At 41.0% G+C, this 20,820-nt stretch overlaps 1 protein-coding gene across 1 annotated transcript in view; it reads right to left on the bottom strand.

The window, feature by feature from the left end:
• Positions 1-288: 288 nt before the first annotated feature.
• LOC119723184 (helicase with zinc finger domain 2-like) overlaps positions 289-20,820 on the bottom strand; it is a 44,972-nt gene continuing 24,440 nt past the window's right edge. The window contains exons 16-35 of the mRNA XM_038193743.1: positions 20,114-20,391; positions 19,705-19,858; positions 16,844-17,079; positions 16,063-16,296; positions 14,550-14,922; positions 13,946-14,227; positions 13,661-13,771; positions 12,726-12,801; positions 12,330-12,619; positions 8,516-12,162; positions 8,121-8,212; positions 7,782-7,931; positions 7,093-7,227; positions 6,657-6,946; positions 5,868-6,115; positions 4,980-5,082; positions 3,574-3,798; positions 2,977-3,130; positions 2,410-2,577; positions 289-1,660 (exon numbers count right to left, since the gene is read on the bottom strand). Coding sequence (XP_038049671.1) covers positions 1,560-1,660; positions 2,410-2,577; positions 2,977-3,130; positions 3,574-3,798; positions 4,980-5,082; positions 5,868-6,115; positions 6,657-6,946; positions 7,093-7,227; positions 7,782-7,931; positions 8,121-8,212; positions 8,516-12,162; positions 12,330-12,619; positions 12,726-12,801; positions 13,661-13,771; positions 13,946-14,227; positions 14,550-14,922; positions 16,063-16,296; positions 16,844-17,079; positions 19,705-19,858; positions 20,114-20,391 — 7,347 coding nt within the window. The 3' untranslated portion in view covers positions 289-1,559. The remainder of the gene's footprint in view (positions 1,661-2,409; positions 2,578-2,976; positions 3,131-3,573; positions 3,799-4,979; positions 5,083-5,867; positions 6,116-6,656; positions 6,947-7,092; positions 7,228-7,781; positions 7,932-8,120; positions 8,213-8,515; positions 12,163-12,329; positions 12,620-12,725; positions 12,802-13,660; positions 13,772-13,945; positions 14,228-14,549; positions 14,923-16,062; positions 16,297-16,843; positions 17,080-19,704; positions 19,859-20,113; positions 20,392-20,820) is intronic.

The following is a 20,820-nucleotide window of genomic DNA, read 5'->3' as shown; positions in this document are numbered from 1 at the left end:
CTTCTCGATCAACTAGGAAAGTGCTGTCACTCAGTGACGGCACAGTCTTTTATACTATAAAAATTTTAGGATAAAATAACGATAACTAATTAACAATTTAAACATGTCGTAATTCCAAAGCAAAATAATGAACGGTTAAGACAATTGGAATGTGATTCCTCATGATTGTATTTAAGTATTTGGCACATACAAATAAAAACTGTAAAATTTGTATCATAATGATAGAGTCGATTGTTGATATAGAATTCTGAATCGAAAATTATTTATAATAATGCTACAATTATATTATTTTATAGTAGAATGTGCAGTAAGGTGTATAAAGGAAAATATATTTGACTAATATAATATAAACCTTCATAAATATATTTTCATATGATATATAATAATATAGTGTTTTGTATCCAAAGTGCAAGCGTGTTTTACAAGGTGTGTCTATCGCTCGTACCTTGACCCCTATTCAAGGCTTGTGATCTGCACTTTCATTGAGCTTTCATTTGATACATTTGTTTAGCGGGTGACCCGGGGTCAGCACTTCCGCATGCGCATAACCCGTGCGCAGGGAATGCACGATTGATCTCCATTAGAAAGACTTTCTAATGGAGATCAATGTAACGCACATACTTTGTACTAGACTTTCCCACAATGCTTTGCGACCACTATATGTCCTGCATGAGGGTTTTTTGTGTGAAATAGATTGGCGGTATTATGGGCTTCCTTAGACAGGGCGAGGGGACGAGCGAAGACTCGCCTTTCTTTTGATTTTTTAATCATTTGAAGAACAAAAAACGAAATTAAAAACAATTTCGCTAAAACCATATATGTCTTTTGCCTATATATCAGACATTTACAGTAGAAGATGAAACATTTCCTGAAAGACGCCCTGACTCGCAATGTTCAAAATGATGCAAATATTATACGCGCACATATTGACTATAGTAATGAGGTCAATAGAGGATATCTATGCACCCGAAGGTCAGAGGGGACAATTTTCAAACGGCCGAGGAATATAAACTCGGCTTTATAAGCATCCAAAGTCAGTCACATGTCACACAGTCTCAAGTCAGGTGACAAGCTATATTTAAACAAAATGTGACAAAGGCATCCCTGTGATTATTATCCCCTGTTACTTTTGATCTGCAGGCTTCAGATTTGACTTGAGGTCTGATTTTGGAATGATTTAATTGCCATTTATTCGGAACGATACATTACCATTAATTGGTCTTTACCAAACCATTACCATTACCCATCACCTATTTGTACACTATGCTATGCATCTGTTATATGAAGTAAGATGGTTGGATTGGTTTTACAACATCATTTAAGACTACATCTTTTAAGATTCGCACTCGTCAAAATGACTCCCAATCGGCTAAGGCACACTATAACTATACGTGTGGCTACAGCTAAGGTTAAACACTTTTTTTGTTTTTCATGAGAAACCACACTTGCCCATCTCATTAATACCGATATATTTTTTTTAATCTAATGCAGGAAAGTAATAACAATGGCTATCAACGCTTGATTTACTGTAGCAGCTTTTAGCTGTTCCCGTTCACAGTCTAAGGTAGGAAGTCCTTTGCGTTCACCAAAGCTCCCTTCTCTTCGTAATGGGCCAGTAGAAGCTTCCATGAGCGGTGAACACTAAGTAAGTACTTGTTGCCTTGAAATGAAAACACACATTTACAAGATTCCTTATTAAAAGATATATTCTCGATAACGTAGTGGACATTTTGTAGGCGGTTGTTCCCATGCACACTTCACGGTTCCGGTCAGATTTGACACTCTTCTGGGTCAAGATGATAATTTTCATATAGGCCTAAAAGCCTCTCTGGGTCAAATGACACAGAAATTGACTCAGAGAAGTATCATTTAGGTCCGGATAATCTGACCCGGATTAGGGTCGAATCTAACCTAGGACTTTTAAGAGTGTACAGCCAACCGTTTCCCCAAGAAATGATATGAGATTTTATTGTGGCCTTCATACTTTGTATGTTTAACTACCTCCGAAATGTCTGACATGTTGGACAAGCTGTACATTCATTAAAGTCCCGGGTCAGACTCGATCCGAATCAGGGTCAGATTTGACCTGAAATAATTCGTGGTCAAATGACATTGCTCTGAGTCATTCTTCCGAGTCATTTGATCCGGGGAAAGTGTCTTTTTTCACGCCAAGATAACTAAGAAAAGTGTTCTTTGTATGCCACAAAATTTTGATCACGAAAAGCGTGTGAAGTCAAATGTGACCCAGATTTCAGGTTGAATCTGACCCCAGACGTCTTCAAAATTGTAACACATAAAAAGTATCAAAATACCAATATCCAAATCAATACCCGATCCAGCTAATTCAACATATTTAGATAACCTGTCTCTGATAATAAAAGATCGCAGTCCTGTAAAAATCCAACTTACCTAGAATGATCAATCCCATTTTTGGCCGGGTGATAGCGACATTTATCTGATTCTCATCTGTGATAAATCCCAGGTTGCGTTTCTTCCAGGCTGTGGATGCTTTCTCGTCAATCTCTACCCGTGGAAGTGACCTGACTGTAGACAGAATCACGTAGTCCCACTCCTTACCTATAACAGGGAAAAACAACCAACCGGAGTACCCATTGAATATGTTAAATAGTATACGGGCTAGTATACTCTAGCACTATATTAAAAGTACCGGGTCAGGTTCCACACAAATCGGATTTGACTTGACATTTTATCGGATTAAAATGACAATTCTCTCGGTCACTTTCCTGGGCCACTTGACCAATAACAGAGTCAGGTCAAATCCAGTCATATAAGAATGCATTAATGTGACGCAAGATAATCACTTCGCTCTGTAGACTTTGAATACATCCATCAAATTAGAGTCGGAATGTATCATTCATATTGTTTGAACTATAGGCCTATTGGTTAAGAGGTATGACATGCAAGTTAACATTGAAACGCCGCACGCCATAGAACGGTGAAGCAATGTTAGATTACCTTGACTGGTTATGACAGTGCTGACGAGGATATCTTTCATGTTGGCTTCCTTCAGCCTTTCTTCGATCTGCGCCCTCTGAAGGCGGTATTGGGTAAGAATGACGATCCTATCTTGTTTCACGCCTAGACGCAACATGTTTGACGCAATGCGGACCTGTTGAGCAGAGATACCGACAGAATGATTCTCCAGTTAAAAATGCATTTTACATGAAAATGACAGTTTCCTGTTGTGCAAATATTTGCCAAAAGTCCAGTGAACCAAAGATAGCCGTCTTCTTGGACACGGTCGGAGCATACGAAGAGCTGAATTTCCATCCATTACAAAAAAAAAGCAGAAGAGATCGAGGAACAACTAATTCTCAATCTAAGAGGTCCCGGGTCCTATTTGACCCGACACTTTTCAGTGTCAAAATGACACTTTTGTTGGTCTAAACGACACTTTTAAAATGATACAGAGAGGTGTTATTTGGACCCGAAAATTGTCAGTTTGACCCTGAAAGGTATCTCAGATTACGGGTTAATTAATCTAACTCGATTTTTTTAGATTGCCTAACAAAAGAAATAAACTCCCAATGGCTACTTCAAGTCCTTACGTACCACGTGTGTGACCTCTTGAGGGTTAGCCCGTGACTGTTCCCCACCCTCCTCGGTCCTGACACTTTGCTTATCCTCGCTTCCAATGTGATGACAAAACACAAGGGGGTTGCCCCGCCCACCGGGCCAGGTCTTATTCAGCTGCTGGGGCCGCCGTCTCACAATGTCTGCCGTAACCAGCTTCCCTTTGTAAAACACCTCTGATGGAAAGGCACATATTGATTCGTGCTGGAAAGAAAAGTGCAATGCTCCTGTGAAGTGATGGTAAAGTCAATCTCTATAGCGCGTCCCAATAAACGTTGTGCACGAAGTCGCTGATTTGCTCAAAAGGTGGTTATACTAGCTAATCAAATTTTATATTTTATTAAAGCCTATGGTTTTGTTTATAACTGTTGAAAATATCAAGAAAATCCATCTATGCAAATCAGAGATATTGTTGATTTTGTAAGGCTATACTATTTTCCTCCTGCACAATTAGAATTCTGTAGATAAGCTTACGCTACTACATTTCAGCTGTAAAAAAATTGCAAGTTCACTGCCCTTTCAACACCTCTGTCAAAGACTAAACACCTGATATTATCTATTATGTAAAATGTTATCTGTGAACAAATATAGCCAAATGCAACATATTATGCAATTTTTTCAAGCACTGTGTAACACATACCAATAACCCAATAGTTGGTATGTACAAGCAAATACTAGTATGGAAATTACATTGTGCAGGTCGAAAAATGCAGAGCCAAATCATTAACTCTGGGTTGCATCGTCGGATTTTCTTGATTTTTCCATCAAATATAAACAAGACCATAGGCACGAAAATGCTATAAAATTTGATTAGGCCAAAAAAAAAGTCTCCGGTTTCTGGTATGCGCGCGCGTCGCCGTAGCCATGCGCGTCGGCAAAATGAAAAAGTTTTTTTTTCAATAAAAGATGATGTCTCAAAACCGCCAAACTCACTGGTTTGACTGGAATCCTGCTGCTGCACAATTTTAAGGTGTTTTTAGATGGGGTTATGATCGAGAATAAGCTATATGTGGCGTCTCTGGACTCCCATATATTTGCACTAAGTTTAGTCGGGCACCATTTGCAGTCATCAGCCGACAATTGACGCAAAAAAAAACATGTAAGAAAAAAAAAAAAGCCGCGTCGCCGCACCACTTTTTGGGCAAGCTCCATACCAGAAACCAGAGACTTTTTTTTTTGGCCTTAGGTAGTCTGACCAACTTTTGAGAAACTCAGCGATTTGTTCATGCCCAATGTGGGTGCACCGCTCCTCCTAGGATAAATCGCTAAATCGCAGTGAACACCAATGGAAGTACACAAGTACATTGTCGTTATTTCCGTGAACAAAACGTAGCGGTTTCTTCATTTCGTGATTCTAGTAAAACGGATATTATACTGGAACATACCATGCGATACTGAATGGTAAGCATTGTGGCCTCCTTTCCGTATTTCTCTAACAGCGATGTCTCCATGCCTAGCTGCACGGCAGTCCTCTCCTGAATGATAGGTCTGTAATTGAAGAGAACAGAAAGAAATAATGTCATTTTGACTTTAGTTCCACGCATTATTGTTAACCTTCTCTCGAGAACAAAATCCCAAGCAGCAGCTTACTGCCAGAGTTTTTTTGCTACAACGTGCGCCGTATGCACAAAACCTTGAGATACAGATCTTATACGTGGCAGGTGCCTCAGAGGATGTTCTTTGTTATTTTAATTTAGTAACAACTGAAGTTTTACTCATGCCAACCTCGTCCCCAGTGCTTACTTTATTTCCAACCGTGTTTCCAATAGTAAACCCTGGATAGTAAACTTTCTTCCTGTATCCTGATTCGATATCGCAATTGGCTAGTAATGGATTTTTATCGTGTACTTTGTGTTGTTATTCACATTGTGCAGTACGTGTTTTCACGATCATTCGTCCACGCCTTCTCAAAAACATTCCTTTCCTTTTCCAATTTGTTCATATGTTGTCTCGATAAGATCGTAACAGTTTAGTTAAATAAATCGCGTTTTCGTAACTCACGCTGTGCTCGCGCTGCGACGAATTGACTCTGTTTTTACCCCAGACACCGCATACAAAAACGAACGATAATGTAACGCACATGCAGGCACCAGACTATTCCTCATTTGCATACGTGTTCAATAATCTTGCACATGCAAATGACCCAATACCAGGGTGAGAGAGTAGGTAGTGATGGGCGCGTACTGCTCGACACCCTGGGGTCGAGGTTGTACTCATGCCTACCCAACCACTGACCTCCAACACTACCCTAACGCATATGGTCTATTGCTCACCTGAGTTGTTTGTGGTCACCGATCAAGACAATTTGGCGTGGTTCCTGTCTTACATCCTTCTTGCGTGTAACGGGTTGGTCTTCCGATTCTTCGATAGTGCCGACCAGTGGTATCAGTGTCTCTGGCTCGTTGCACATGCCAGCCTCATCCACGATACACTGTATGGCATTCACATTTCTCTGTATCCGTATGCTCCCAGCTTCATTGCATGTACACAAGACCACCTTGTACTTCTTGAGTTCTTCAGCCTACATAAAAAGGAAAGGAGACCATGTCTGGCTGAAATCTTCGTTTCTTTTTTGGCAACCGTTCAAACATGTATATATTATGCAATTCCATATCATAGTAAGTACCATTATTGAGCAAAGGAAGAAAAGTTAAACTTACTACCATCTTAACATTCATTCACCTGTGTTTTATAATAAACATAATTTCCAGCGCCTTGAGTACCAAATATTGTTGGTAGATACGTGCGTTATATAAGTGCTCGGTAGTATTACTATTAACATGTGTACTTTGATTTGCCTCCAAATAGACGCTTACAAACTGTTTGACGGTAAATGACCGCCATATTTTGTGTATAAAGAAAACTACCATGTGGAGGTTTCATTTGCCAATGATCTGTGCCATCAGTAATCTGCATAGTCTAGTTAGTATTGATTTAAAAAAAAAGAGAAGTGAAATTGTCAAAACTGTGTGAGATCCATTTCAAATCTCTCCCTTTGCCTAATCAGCCCTCAGTTCGCTACAATAAAACTGAATTCGTTTTGTAAAGCCTCCAACACATACCTCAGCTGCGTGAATGGCTCTTTTGTACTTGTCTTGTTCACGGAATGAAATCTTGTATCCCGGACTCTGGAATTTTTGCTCAAGTGCCAAGATTTGCTCACTGTGTCGGTTGGATGGCTGCCGGATGAGATGATGGAGTGAGATTTGCCTCAGATGAGGATCCATCTTGGTTTCTTTGGTGCTTCCAGCCTTCGATGCTCTTCCTGACTGTCCAGGTGTGGGATAGTCCTGCTGTTCAATCATGTTGTTGTAGACCCGAACTGCTGCTATGTTCAGTCGTAGCATGTAATCTAAACAAGAAACGAGCGAGAAATAATTACATGCTCCTGATCTGTGGTGAAGAATTTTGTCAACGCCGAACACTGATATTATTTTCAGATAAAAAAGCGAAACGAAACAAACGTTGTTTAAAATAATATATATCAGGATATCTCACGGGCAACGACATCTACAGATTTGTTGGACGGTCCGCAGTAGAGAACTTGTGGTCCCCTTCCCAAGGCAGGAAGCTGCTTGTTGACTTCCGTGAAGAAATATGTAAGATGGACACCGGTCACTGTCTTGCCCGTACCTGTAAAGCGATTATATACAACAGTGGCTTGTAAATCTCACTATCATATTCGGTAGAGTTTTATTATCGTTTTAAATGGATGCTCATCGTGACATGCAGTCCGTAAAACTGGCTGCAAAACCCTTCATCTTTTATTATGTTACAAGGTTACGGTATCAAAACATCGATTTCCATAACAAAATTCACAGCATAAAACATTTAATAAACTCTCTTCTCTGTGTTAACTGCAGTTATATAAGCTTGGTTTAGATTCAAGCCCAAGACTGAGCGTATCTTGAACAAATGTGCACAATCTGATTATGTCGGAATTGTATTGAACACAACTTACAAAAATCCGCATGAATTCGAAAACCTACAATTTCACATCCATATACAGATTTACATAAAAATTATGTGAAACATGTTCAAAACTGGGGGAAAAACATTAACAGTATATATATCAAGACAAAATTACCCTGGTTCATAGACAATAATCAAAGTGCATTTAAAGCAGCACTGGGGAAACAATCTGATGATGAAGGATACAAACAAAAATGGCATCTACAAGACTTTACCTGGAGGTCCTTGAATGACTGTGAATTGTTGCCGCAGAGCCTTCTTCAAGGCAGTCTGTTGTGATTCATTGGGTTTGGGAAATGGTGATCCTGTGATGGAGAAATCCTCGATCTTTCTACCTTCCTCGAGAAGCTTTCTGATGACCGGATCTGTGTGTAAGCATGTAGTTGCAGATCAATCAAATGTTAAGACGTTTACAACCAGGTGGAAGTAAACGAAATTTTTATAATTAAACAGGTGTCTGAAACAGCGTTTACTTGGACCTAACTTCAAGGATATGAGATACCAGTATCATTATAGGCTGTATCACATATAGCTGAAAAGTTGGAATAAAATACCTGTGTCGCTGACAGCAGGTATTTGGTGCATGCATATTCCTTTGACCAGCTCCTTCGCGTTGTGCAGATGTCTTATTGCAGACTCAAGGCGGCTATAAAGAAAAGAAAAATCGATAGGAAATTGTGTTTATATCGATTTGTCAAAATCAACAAAAATATTTCTTTAAACACCACATGCACAATTGAAACGAAAAGAATAATGTCATTAGACTTAAGTTCTATGCATGACAAGCCGAGCTTGCGTACATCAATTCCACAATTTGTATTGAAAAACTTAAAATACGAACTAAAATTGAAAAATCAACATAAAAGGACAAATATGTCACTATATATCAGAAACATCAATCAGGAGGAAAATCGCAATGCTTAAATGTGTAACTGATACTGTTACTCACATGTCTGAGTTAGCCTTTGGTATTAACTCGATGGTACATGTTGTTACTTTCTTATTCTGCTCAAACAACACATCTGGAAAAGGGGCTGAATGTTGATTAACTCCAACTTCAACTTGGATCGTCCACGCGTCGGTTTTCTTTTTTATGTCCACAATGGACGTAATGACTGCATGGGCAACGAACGTAGTCTTGGATGACTGGATGTGACGTTGACTGGATGTGGAGGTGGTACCAAGTTCGCGGAGCTTACTCTGTGCCTCGGAAGACAAAGGTACGTCCCTGTAGCGCATACAAAGGTAGTCACCCTTGTGCATACCAAAACTCCGATCACTACAGAAAGTTTGCTTGATCAAAAACGTCCCACTGTAATTTCGTTTTTGGTCGTCTGTTTCGGTGCAATGCCAGTCGACATCTACGTCATGGATCACGCAGCTTTCATCACTCACAACAGCGCTGTAGGCTGAGACCATCTGAATGATTGGCAGCCATACGGCCTGGTATTGTTCAACACTGCCTATATTTGTAGGAGGGCGACGTGCTGCCTCTTTGGAAAAGCATTCAATTGCATTCCCTCGATGTTCCGCGCAAAGGCTCAGCTTCGGGGTGAGAAAGAAGAGCTGCACACAAGGTGACAGTATTCCCCTCTGAATCGTTGCATTAAGCTGGACCTTCAACACATCGCCTCGCTTGAAGCTTCTCTGAAAATTTACGAAAAGCGAGGGTTTTCTTACATCTAAGGTTTCGCAAGTGACTTCTTCAATAGGAAGGTCCTGATTCTCAGGTAGGCGTCGCTGCTTCTGTCTTCTAGATTTTTCTTGCTCTGTAAGTTGTTGTTCCCCGTCTGCGCCCTTGACAGCCCTCTGGATCACATCGATGTTCTGTGCCTGAACTGCTCCTAGAATCTCCTTCCAATGGTCCGCAGAAATCTTTACAATCATCTGCTCCGTATCCAGAGTTAGCTGCGACACAAACCGTGGTTTGGGAGTAGTTGTGCAACGCAACTCGTAGACCCTTTCTTTCCATCTTAGCCCCATATCAGCATTTTCCCTATAAAACTCTGGCTTGCTGATTGGCTTCAATAGCCTAAGAGGACACACCGACGGGAGGAAACGTCTGTAGGGAAATATCAGTTCCAGACTCGAGTCAGAAAATCCACCAACAAATACCTCGAACGACTGAGGGGCTTCTTCGAGCCTCAGAGCACACTGGAGGGCACGGGTCTTCTTCTCAAAAGCTTGTGAATTCAGTCGTTGTATGTTGCAGTGATGAGAAATTGCTGAAAGCTCATCTGTGTTATATGGCCGTTCTGACTGATGCAGAGTGCTTCGAGCTTTGTCGTCATTAATGGCAGCAATCAGCATTCGATGTACGACAAGATCAAAGTACCGACGGATCGGTGATGTGAACTGAGTATAGACTGGCATGTTCAGCGAGTGATGACCTCTCCTAGATGTGTCTGGATGTTCTCCGGTGCTGATGTAGTTAGCAGTCTCTTGCATGATAAATAAGTCTGCTCTGGCCACGGCAAGCTGCGGGTGGTTTTCATCGCTGGTTATTAAATCGGTGATCGTAGTAATATTGTCTTGCTTATCGACAGCTGATTGCAGAAGGTTCCACTTTTCTTTCAGAACGTACACGTCAATTTCATTTTGAACCTCTTTTTGGAAACATCTCGACTGGAGTTCCAAACTGTTTGCAAGGTCTTGGGCGTGATTTTTCAACCATTCTTCAACATTTTCGTCACTTGGAGGTAGCTGCCTTCTGAGTGGGCTGCAGTCGGGATATACCTTCACAAGATAAATGGCCACGGCCTCATTGGCAAGGAGCATCATTTCTTCTACCAAAGAATGCGCCAGTGGATGTTGAACCTCGTCTTCTTCAGCATCATGTGAGAAAGCAAACCGACCCACTCCCAGACGGATCCTTCTTCTCTCTTTCGCTAGCTCATTTAATGTCAAGATTTTTTCTGTGATGGTTATGTTGTTGTTTCTCTTGTTGCTTGTCGACATGATGATTTCTTCTACGTGATCATAGCTCAGCTGATTGCGGGAACGAATCACGGACCGCTCAATATCAGGGTCACCCACCAAATTCCCCTTTTCATCTAGGGTGGCATAGACTGAAATGGTAAGTCTATCTTTTTGTGGCAGCAGACTACATAACTTGTTGCTAAGCTGTGGAGGGAGCATATTGATTGGTTTGGCGAGAGCACGATGTGGATAGAACGAGGTAGCCCTCGCTCTTGCGTCTTTATCCAGCTTGCTACCATGAGGCACGAAGTAAGACACATCGGCAATATGAATGCCGACTCTGTAGTTTCCTCCCACATAATCTACACTCAGAGCGTCATCGAGGTCTTGGCTTTCTTGGGGATCAATTGTAAAGGCGAATCGATTTCGGGCGTCACATCTTGACTGAATTTCAGCTTCAGGAATCTCCCAATCATCTGGAAACTTGTTCTCCACCTCCTCAATTAAGTCAGATTTCCAGTCATCCTTTACTCCATGAATGAGCTTCAGAATGCGAAGGCCCGTTTCTTTGCAATCTGCTTGCGGGAGCTCTTCCGTAACCACACCCATTGGGTAAGGATCTTTGGCAAACCATTTCAGATATTCAACGACGAAGAGCTTGTGAGCTCGATCTCTCCTGGACACCTTCACATTCCTCACAAAGGGCGAGTCTTCCTGAAGTTCTCTACTGTAACGGTAGATAGACACGGTACGAAGGTCCGGCGATGCACGACTAGTACTTGTGCTCCCTCTTTTCTTTTCATCTCGACTTAAGACAAAGAACTTGGGGAGAGTGCGGTCAAGCGGAACCATTTGCCTGTCTATATGCTCGTCAAGCCTACAAACTACTTTCGATGTGAGAGCGGATCCAGCTGCCCTCTTGCACACGCATATGACCTTCCCGTATTTGTTCTTGCTTTCTGAGACCACAGATTCGTCCGCGTTGACTATTTCCACGATAACCTCATCTAAATTCAAGGCTCTTCCCCGTCGTCTTTTGCCGGTGATGGAAATCTTCCCACACATTCCCTCATCACGCGGGATGGCGTATGTGTGCCCGGACTTGTCACAATGGAAAGAACAGATTTTGAATTTGTCTGGACGTTGTTCAACTTGCTTGTAAGCGTTTTGGCGTTTTCTTTCGTCGTGCTTGTCATTTCTCAAACCTTCGCCAGAATCTGACTCCTCGGATTCATCAGCCCCCCTCTTGTCTCCATCGGCAAACTTGATATCTAGAACTATGCGATCGCTTTCCCGTATCATCCGAAACTTAGGAGGCTTCCTTTTCCATTTAAGAGACACTTCCCTTTCGACTTCGGCATCATCGGGTTCGCCTAGCTCGACACCAGGATCCTCCTCTGACTTGTTTCGTCTACGCTCATCGTGGCTTATCTGCCTGTACAGTTCTCGCATGATGCCATCGGAGAGGATTGTATCATCGTCGGGCAACCATGGATCATTAACTGGCTTCGATGCTGTGGCCTCTGGTGAGTAGGTCGGTTTGTTGGCTTCTGGAGAATGAACCCTTGGAAGAAGCTTGCCGGTTGATTCAGAAGCAGGCTGGAAGACCGGGGCCGAAGGGTTCAAACGCTGTTTAGCTGCTTCCATCTCTTGTTGGATTCCTGCGATTGTAGTCCCCTGTAAACAAATGAATTGTTTGTGATACTCAAGGTTTGTCAACATGGCACATGGAAACACTTATGGTGCTGAATTAAGGTAAATTTTTGGAATATTTATTGTTATGTTACAGACCAATACATGTGTTGACGTGGTCAGTGAAAGAAAACAACATCAAAAGTGCGTACCAGTGGAAGCAGTGTTTTGTTGTCCTCGCAATCTTTCAAGTACCTTCGCCATATCTTGGAGCAATCACCTACAGAGCACAAGGTCGAAGGATCACCTACAACTATCAGAAGAGATTGTGCTCGAGTACACGCTGTGTTGAGGAGTCGGGGGTCAGACAGAAAGCCGTAGTCGAATGTGTCGTCTGGGTGATTGGCCGGGCTTATCTTTGAAACAAATGCCGTTGTGTAGGCTTTGTTCAGGGTGCTTCGTGTTCTTACCGTGCTAATGATCATCACCCGATACTGTTTCCCTGTTTGGTATAAAGAACAAGGATAACGCACTATAAAATCAACTATGCCGTTCGTTACAATAAGGGTACCATCCAAATTAAGTTTGCTTAAACTTCAATGACTTACCCTGGGCACTCTGCACAGGTAATACATCTATGCTTCCCATCCCTCCTTTTCGAAGTTGAGTACGAATTTGCCGTATCTTCAATGATGACAAAATAAATTCATGGTATTTTAAAAATAACGGAGCAATGAGGGTAAACATGTTTTATACAATATTCAATTAAAGTCGCTATTTTAAGAAAACACATGAGCTTTGAACTCATTATTTTGTGTCCCCAAATAGGGTAAAGTCACATAATTTTGGGAGTATCCTCAAATCAATATGCCCTCGGATAGTACAAATGCAAATTAAACTTGGACCAACCATGTTTTTCCTTGTTTATCCATCCTCTCAAGATTGTTAAAAGTGACAATAGGTCACGGCTGAGCCAGTTTTTTGACAACACTGGCCCAAAATATGATTTCATCTTTTTTCCCCAAAATAAGCTTTAAAAAATTACAGTTTTTTGGGGGGCTGAAAGGCAAAAGTACCGGCTTTGCCATTTAAGAGCACCATTTACGGAGGTAAACTAAAACAAAAATAATATAAAGATTAATCGTAACATTTTGCGAATAAATGACCTTATCCCAGGGCTCATAAGTAGAGACAATCCATATAAAAAAAGCCCAACAATGGCACCATTTGTAATAAAACAGATATATTTCCTAGCGTGGTGCTATCCATTGTGGTAACAAAAACATAAATCGTTGTCATGTTCACATTTATTGTCTATGACGTCTTATAGGATAAATGACGTCAGCGCCGCCACCTTTATTCCATCTTTTAAGCATTTATTCTATCTATAAATAGAACTTGATCCTCAACTTAATCCTCAATCCTCGACACAAAATCCTAAAACAAGGACTGATTTGCCCCACACCTACTACTCTGTTTTCTTAAAATGTATAGCATGCGCTGAGCTAAAACGTCAACATACCGTTAAGAAAGTTTAATATACCTGCATTTTATATGATGCCACCACACAGATGCAGTTAGCTCCTGGTTTCCCCCACTTATCCTCGGGCCAGTCGTGAAGCAAGTCTCGCACAGTTGACACTATCTTAGCTACCTGTTAGTATCGAAATTCAAAAATAAAAACACCAACTATATTTAGATAGGGCCGTTGTTAGGTGGTAGCCAAAAAACATGACCTGCTGATTACGTTCAAGTGAAAGAAAACCCATCGTGCAAGTTTGACTGTTTTCTTGTCAAATCTAACTAGGTGTTTTTACAGTGTTTTCACCTCGTAGTGGTTGACGTACGACATGCCCATCCTCTCATCCTCTCCTTTTACCGTGAAGAACATCATAGGATGATTGAATCTCGGATGCGGCTCATGTTCACCGACTGCTTTCAAGTTGCGGCTTGTGCGGTTTCCATAGTAAAATGACCCGCAGATGAAGTCTAGCATCTTCTGACAGGTCCGATAGTTTGAAGACAGCAAAACTCTGGCCGCCTTCAGGTAGAATAGACGCTCCAGGAGAGAAATGTGGAACTTAGCATGGCGAGCAGTGCGAGAAAATACCTTGGAAAACATTAAACAAGTCATCTTTACCTTGTAATTTAAAAATCGGGTATATTTTAAAGTGGGGTATTGAACTCACATAAAGGGTAACGAAACGTAATCATACCATGTGAAACTTGAGTTCGAAACTAACTTGGTACAAATCCGTGATCCTGCTTTTAAATCCTTCTTGTCACACAACCTTATAAGTGAGAGCTCAATTGGAAATCGCTAGACTGCTGGTCCCGTCAAGTACAGCTAAGCTGCTTAAATTGTAATTTAAACAAAAATCTTACAGAAATTAAAGGATAAGTGAGTCGTGAAGCCTGAATTGTGTGGTTACCTTAGGGCTCATCTGTAGATGATCTCCTGCCAGAACTACGCAGGTACTTCCTGTAGCAAAGGTCAAAGGTTGCAGTACCTCCGTCTCCAAAGCCTGTCCCGCTTCGTCTATCAAGATATGGGTGAAGTGACCATATAGCTCCGACGATTGAAGGCTGTAAGACGTAGTGAGAGTCGTAATCACAACACTACTTGCTTTGATTTCCTTCACGGTTGGTGTCTGAACCTTACAGTTTGCAACTTTGGTGTATTTCAGGGCGATGTCACCAATGGTTTTGATGTCTCGATTCCTTGCGTAGACACGAGTCATCTGCTTGATTTCTTTAGCTTCCACCAGCTTGTGCAGATGTTCGGTGATGTATAAATCTGCAGCACTAACAGAACAACAAATACTCAACGGTTTTTTCTATCAAATTTCTCTCAGTTGTCTTTTGTGCAGTATTTGGTGAAATTAGTATTTCAGGTTAAACATCACAAATATTTTTCTGCTAAAAGAATTTGATAAAAACTCGCTTTTTAAAGTCAAAATGTAAGAATAATATTAGGAAACAACCGCTGCCCAATTTCATGCGTCAGTAAGCACACAATTTTCTGCTAGCAGAGCGCCTGTCCTTCAATATAACCGCATTATCAGTCAGCACATCAGGCTTACACATCAATCTGCAAATGTGGGGACATTTCATATTTGTTCTCTGGTGACCTTTGGGCATTCAATGACCTTTACATACCATATTAACCATTGTTCTTCAAAATTCACTTTCACATTATCCATTTTCCGCGATTCGGAGAATAGCGGGAAATAATAATTGGAATTCGGGCAACGCATGTAATTCGTGCTAGGTGATTAGTAGAAAAGGTGTTACGTGATGAGGTCAGTGAGTAGTATAAATAGGGAGGAAGTATAAAAGAAAGCCATGTCTAGCAAAGCACTTCACAAGATCCACCTCCTTAGTTTCTATTCTACCATGGATGCACAAGTGCAAGCAGCCTTTATCGATGACCGTGTTAAACACGCAGTTGCAGGATGGCAGGCAGCCATATTAGACAAGATGGATGGCTTGATCTACCAAATTTGCAAGCTGTGACAGCACAGTAAACGACACGCAGAGACAGATCTCGGGCACTCAGTTGTCAACATCGAACACAACATTCTAAGTAATGATAGTTACAGATTTAATCGCAAAAGCTGCGAAGATCAATACAAGTTTAACGCTAAGGTTGTCACCCAGCTGAAAGATGCCTACAGAAATATCTGCAGATAGGGTTTACAATCGTCATGACCCCTTAAAGGTCACCTTAGTATGTAAAGGTCACCGACCTCTCAAAGTTTGACCAGAGGTCAAATACGAAATGTCTCCACATGTGCATGTGAAAATTTTATTTTCTTCATGCCATGAAGAACCAACATGTGAAGTTTCATGCTTTTATCACAAAGTGGACATTTTTGAAAATATTGGGCTATGCTGCTCGACTATAGGCCTAAGCAGCACATTTGCCCAAGAAGACAAAATCACCTGTTGGAGTGCGTGCAGATGAGAATCTTACTGTCCGGACGTTCCTTTAGGGTACGCCTTACTGCCGTCGTCATAGTACGAGTCTTTCCTGTTCCAAACGGTCCACAAAGAAGCAAGGGTCCAGCTCCATACGATGGATCTGCTTTCTCACCTTTGTACTGACAAATGAATCTAATAGCTCTTTCCTGGTGACAATCCGTGCCTGGTTGTTCTACTTTGTCAACGAGTGGAAGCCTATAACAAGAAATGCTATTTTTATAAAAAGGTTGAACAAAACTCCGCACGGTGAACCGTGGATTCCAATGGCACCATGTTTTGATACAAGGTAGAGTATTGCAATATTGTCACTTGAACTGGAAACGTGTACCACTTAAACCAAAAAGGGAAATACAAGGTGAAGAAATTTTCAATGAAAAAAAGCAGATTCGCTAAGGACATTTTGTGCTTTAAACGTAATATGTTTTATGCGTCATGTCTTTCTGACCTTTTTAATATCAAAAGATGGAGTCCTATTCGCTTAAGATGTCTTCTTATGCCTATTTCACATGCTAATGTTGATTTCCAAAGCAGAGTTATAACCCTCTCCTGTTTTGGTCAAGGTTCAACGACATGAACTTATGGTCTCAGTGTTAATTGAACCAAACAGTTACGGGACACAGAATGTGCCATTCCCTGCTCCCAAGAAAGACAAAAAGTATTAAAGTGTTTTTTTTCACAAGCTTCCTCTAAATCCATTTGTGGTTGTCTGCGTAAGATTTGGTTCTATTGATGACCAACTCACCTGTCTGGGTTTGCTACAGGCGGGAACACCATATTCATGTTCTGTAGGTGATCAACTGCCGAATGCATGTAGCAGAGAAGGGACCGATCCAACTGAAGTTGAATCTCAACCCGGTATTCAGTTTGACATCTGAGGTCCATCTCCTTTACGCATGTTGAACTGAGCTTGATATACAGCTTGTCTTGGGTTTGCTTCCCAAAGTCATTTTGTGCGTCCAATATGATGGCTTCATACACCTTAAAGAAAGAAAAAAAGATTTCACAGTGTTAGCATATATAGTTCAATCATATAGCTCCCACTTTAGGTCACACTGATTTCCACCATGATTGTGATCACACCACTCGTCACCGGTTTCATGAAGAGACAGCCGCATGTCAAAAACGACAATTGTTTCGATTTCGATTATTTTTTTCACTATATTGCCAAAGGCGAGGGTAATTATCAGCACCCAGACTCCAAGAGGTCTTAAACAAAGTGGTTAAAACCGACCAAGCACATATCTATTATTATATAACTGACATACATATCCTAGTCATTTGATTGGTGGAACTCACATCACGTGGCATTCGTTATTGCTCCCATTCATGCCACGGCTCAAAAAGTACTATCCGCCCATGGGGAATGGGAAATACTATTCAACAGTTAGGATCATGACGCGGTATTTGTGTGCAAATGCATGCTGGTGTGCGCGTTCAGCGTTGCGCGTAGCGCGTATTGTTCCAAACAGCCAGCGCTACAGCGTTGGGTTCAAACATTTTCGTGAAGGGATGGTTTGGAAGAGGCAAATACATTTTCCTCCAGGTTTGTATTGAAATAAAAGTTCAAATATATCAAATGACAAGGATCTATATGTCAGTTATATAAAACAAATATTGAGTGGCTTTAAATTGTGAAATGGGAGGAATATTATCGCTCGGTAATATCTGGACTTTTCCATTTCACTCGGCTTCGCCTCGTGAAATGGAAAAGTCCAGATTTTACCTTGCGATAATATTCCTCCCATTCCACGCTGAGCCACTCAATATTTGTATACTATTGAACAGTTACATAGGATCGATGCTTGTTCCATGACGCGGTATTTGTGTGCAAAAGTATGCTGGTGTGCGCGTCCAGCGTTGTGCGTATAGTGCGTATTGTAAGAGTCAATAAGGCTCACTGATCTCTATATAAAGACTGGATAGCGGATAAAAACCACTGATCTCTATATAAAGACTGGATAGCGGATATGCATATAACATTCACACAGTAGACTTTGCATATTGACCAATTCGCCCCCGGTCTCACGAAGATGGCCGCGTATATACAAACGTTCTACTCGTAAATACGCGCGCGTTGTATCAACAGTTGACGCGCATTTTGGTCACGTACACATATTATGATGTTCTAAAAGGGACACATTTCCGTAGTGATTATTATTTCAAAACGCCGAAAAAGTTATATTTGCGGCATTTTAGTAACCACGTCACCACGATGTTAGAAAAATTGTAGTTAACCTTGGTCAGTGATGGTGGTCAAAATATAAGTCAAGTGAACCGCGACGTTATATAAAAGAAATCATGCTGTCTATAAAAACGACAACTTGTCCTTTGTAGATCACCAGCCGGTCTCACCAATATGGCGTCAAATTCGTACATTGTGCGGCTCTATATTAGCTATCCAGTCTTTATATAGAGATCAGTGATAAAAACCCACACAATGAATGAATTTGACGCCATATTGGTGAGACCAGTGAGACATGCTGGTGATCTACAGAGGACAAGTTGCCGTCTTTATAGACAGCATGATTTCTTTTGTACCATCGCGATTCACTTGACTTAAATTTTGACCACCACCACTGACCAAGGTCAGTGAGACCGGGGCCATCTTCGTGAGACCGGGAGTGAAAAGGTCAATATGCAAAGGCTAATGTGTGACTGATGTATAGATATCCGCTAGCCAGTCTTTATATAGAGATCAGTGGTCAGGCTACGGAGTTGGGTTCAAACATTTTCGCGAAGGGGTGGTTTGGAAGAGAGAACAACATTTTCCACCAATCTTGTATTGAAATAAAAGATGAAGCATATCAAATGACAAGGATTTATAATTATGTCAGTTATATAAAACAAATTTTGAGTGGCTTTAAACTGTGAAATGGGAGGAATATTATCGCTCGGTAAAATCTGGAGTTGTCCAGTCCAGAAAAGTCCAGATTTTACCGAGCGATAATATTTCTCCCATATCACTCTGAGCCACTCAATATTGGTATAATTACATACTATACAATTGGACGCAGAACGCGCAATATATGAGACAAACACAACTTAGCGTACACGAATTACATAGGCTTGTTGTCTACGGGGCGTGGCTAACTCGCAAACAGCGATAGGTCAATTGCGCATGCCTACGTGGGGATTGTGAACGTTCAACCAATGAAACGGTAAGAGGCACTGGATTTTTAGGAGTCCAAATTTCATGTGAAACTAGAAAAGTGTTTAAGACCAGCTAGCCATGTCTTTATCATCCGTTTAAGACTGGCCACGTGACGGGCTCTCGACCAATAGGAATAGGTAAACTGTCTTAGGTATTTATGAATGAATGTTTATACTGTGTTCTCGGGATATCAGTGTTAATCATTGTGGCTACAAGCCTGTTGTATGAGTGTAACTGTGACTTTTTATGAGGGTATCGTCAGATACAGACGCAGTTCGCGATCAGTGACCAGTGTCATTGACGCGAAAGGAGAGGTACACTTTGCCGAACGTTTATTTCGCCAAAAAAGAGACTTGGTAAAACCGTTTTAAAAAGTGGGCCAGCTTAAAAATCATTTCGTAATCGTTTCAGTATACAACAGAAACTTAAGAAACAAATGTATTTTCTCCTACCTTCTCCGAGTTTGGGAATTTCAGCATCATTATCTTGCGCAAGTTTATCTCCATGATTTGAGCGATCTCCGAGTCGTCCATCAGTGCACTCTTCAAATCAACCTTGCCAAACAGGCTTTGTTCGAAACATTCTAATCTGCCCTCCGATGCAAACCTTTTTTATCCAGATAGAGAAACAGTGCAGATAATTATTAGCGACTTATATACAAAATATTTTGCATTCTTAACAAAATGTTCATTTTTCTTCGTTGACTCATCTCGTAAGTCTCTACTCCTTTTTGTATTACCGTTTTAAGGTTTACTATTTTCTCTCTCTTTCTGTTACTCATCTGTGGCTCAATGAGTACCACTAAATGCCCTGGCTTCTTAACACTTCTAAATAAGACGAATGCCCATCTCATTCACTCACTTTGATATCTTGATATTATACTCCTGTTCCTCCAAGTACAGCATTGTGTGCATGTACTCTCTGTAGTTGTCCCGGCTCAACTCCCCTAGATCTTCAATACCGAGTGGCGTTGGTACTTCATAGTCGTTGAGCAGCTGCTCTTTACTAGTTGAAGGTTGTCGGTCGCCTTTGGAGAATCTGACAATATCCGAGTTCCTGTCAGTCCACGGCTCAAATGTCTTCTTTTCCCCGCTTATCTCATCGGAATTGTCGTGCGGTGTGTGCGATCCAACCAGGACCTGAAGAAAATGATTTGAGAAGATGGCCTCAATCTGGATATTTATCCGGACACTTCGTAAAAGTCTCATCGTTTTTGGTAGATAATATGTTTATTTATAAAAAGCTACAAAACATTAAGTATTTAGTTGCATATACGGCTTAAGTTAATCGCCGATCAACACAGTATTTTGACAGTAGAACCTTAAATCAGACGACTCAATTTCAACTTTTTAACTTAACAATTACATTGTTCGTTAACGTCACTTTCAAAATATTTTTGTTGTGGTAAGGAAAAAAGGGAACACTGAAACAATACGAAGTATTTGTTACAAATATGAATTACAAATCAACACGGGACAGATCAAACATTTTACACTCTAACAAGTCCCGGGTCAGATTTGAGCTGACACTTTTCATTGTCAAAATGACACTTCTCTGAGTAACTTCTT

This window comes from Patiria miniata, unplaced genomic scaffold (assembly GCF_015706575.1).
Source record: "Patiria miniata isolate m_02_andy unplaced genomic scaffold, ASM1570657v1 HiC_scaffold_16, whole genome shotgun sequence".
NCBI lineage: Eukaryota > Metazoa > Echinodermata > Asteroidea > Valvatida > Asterinidae > Patiria > Patiria miniata.
This window is presented reverse-complemented; position numbering and strand designations above follow the sequence as displayed.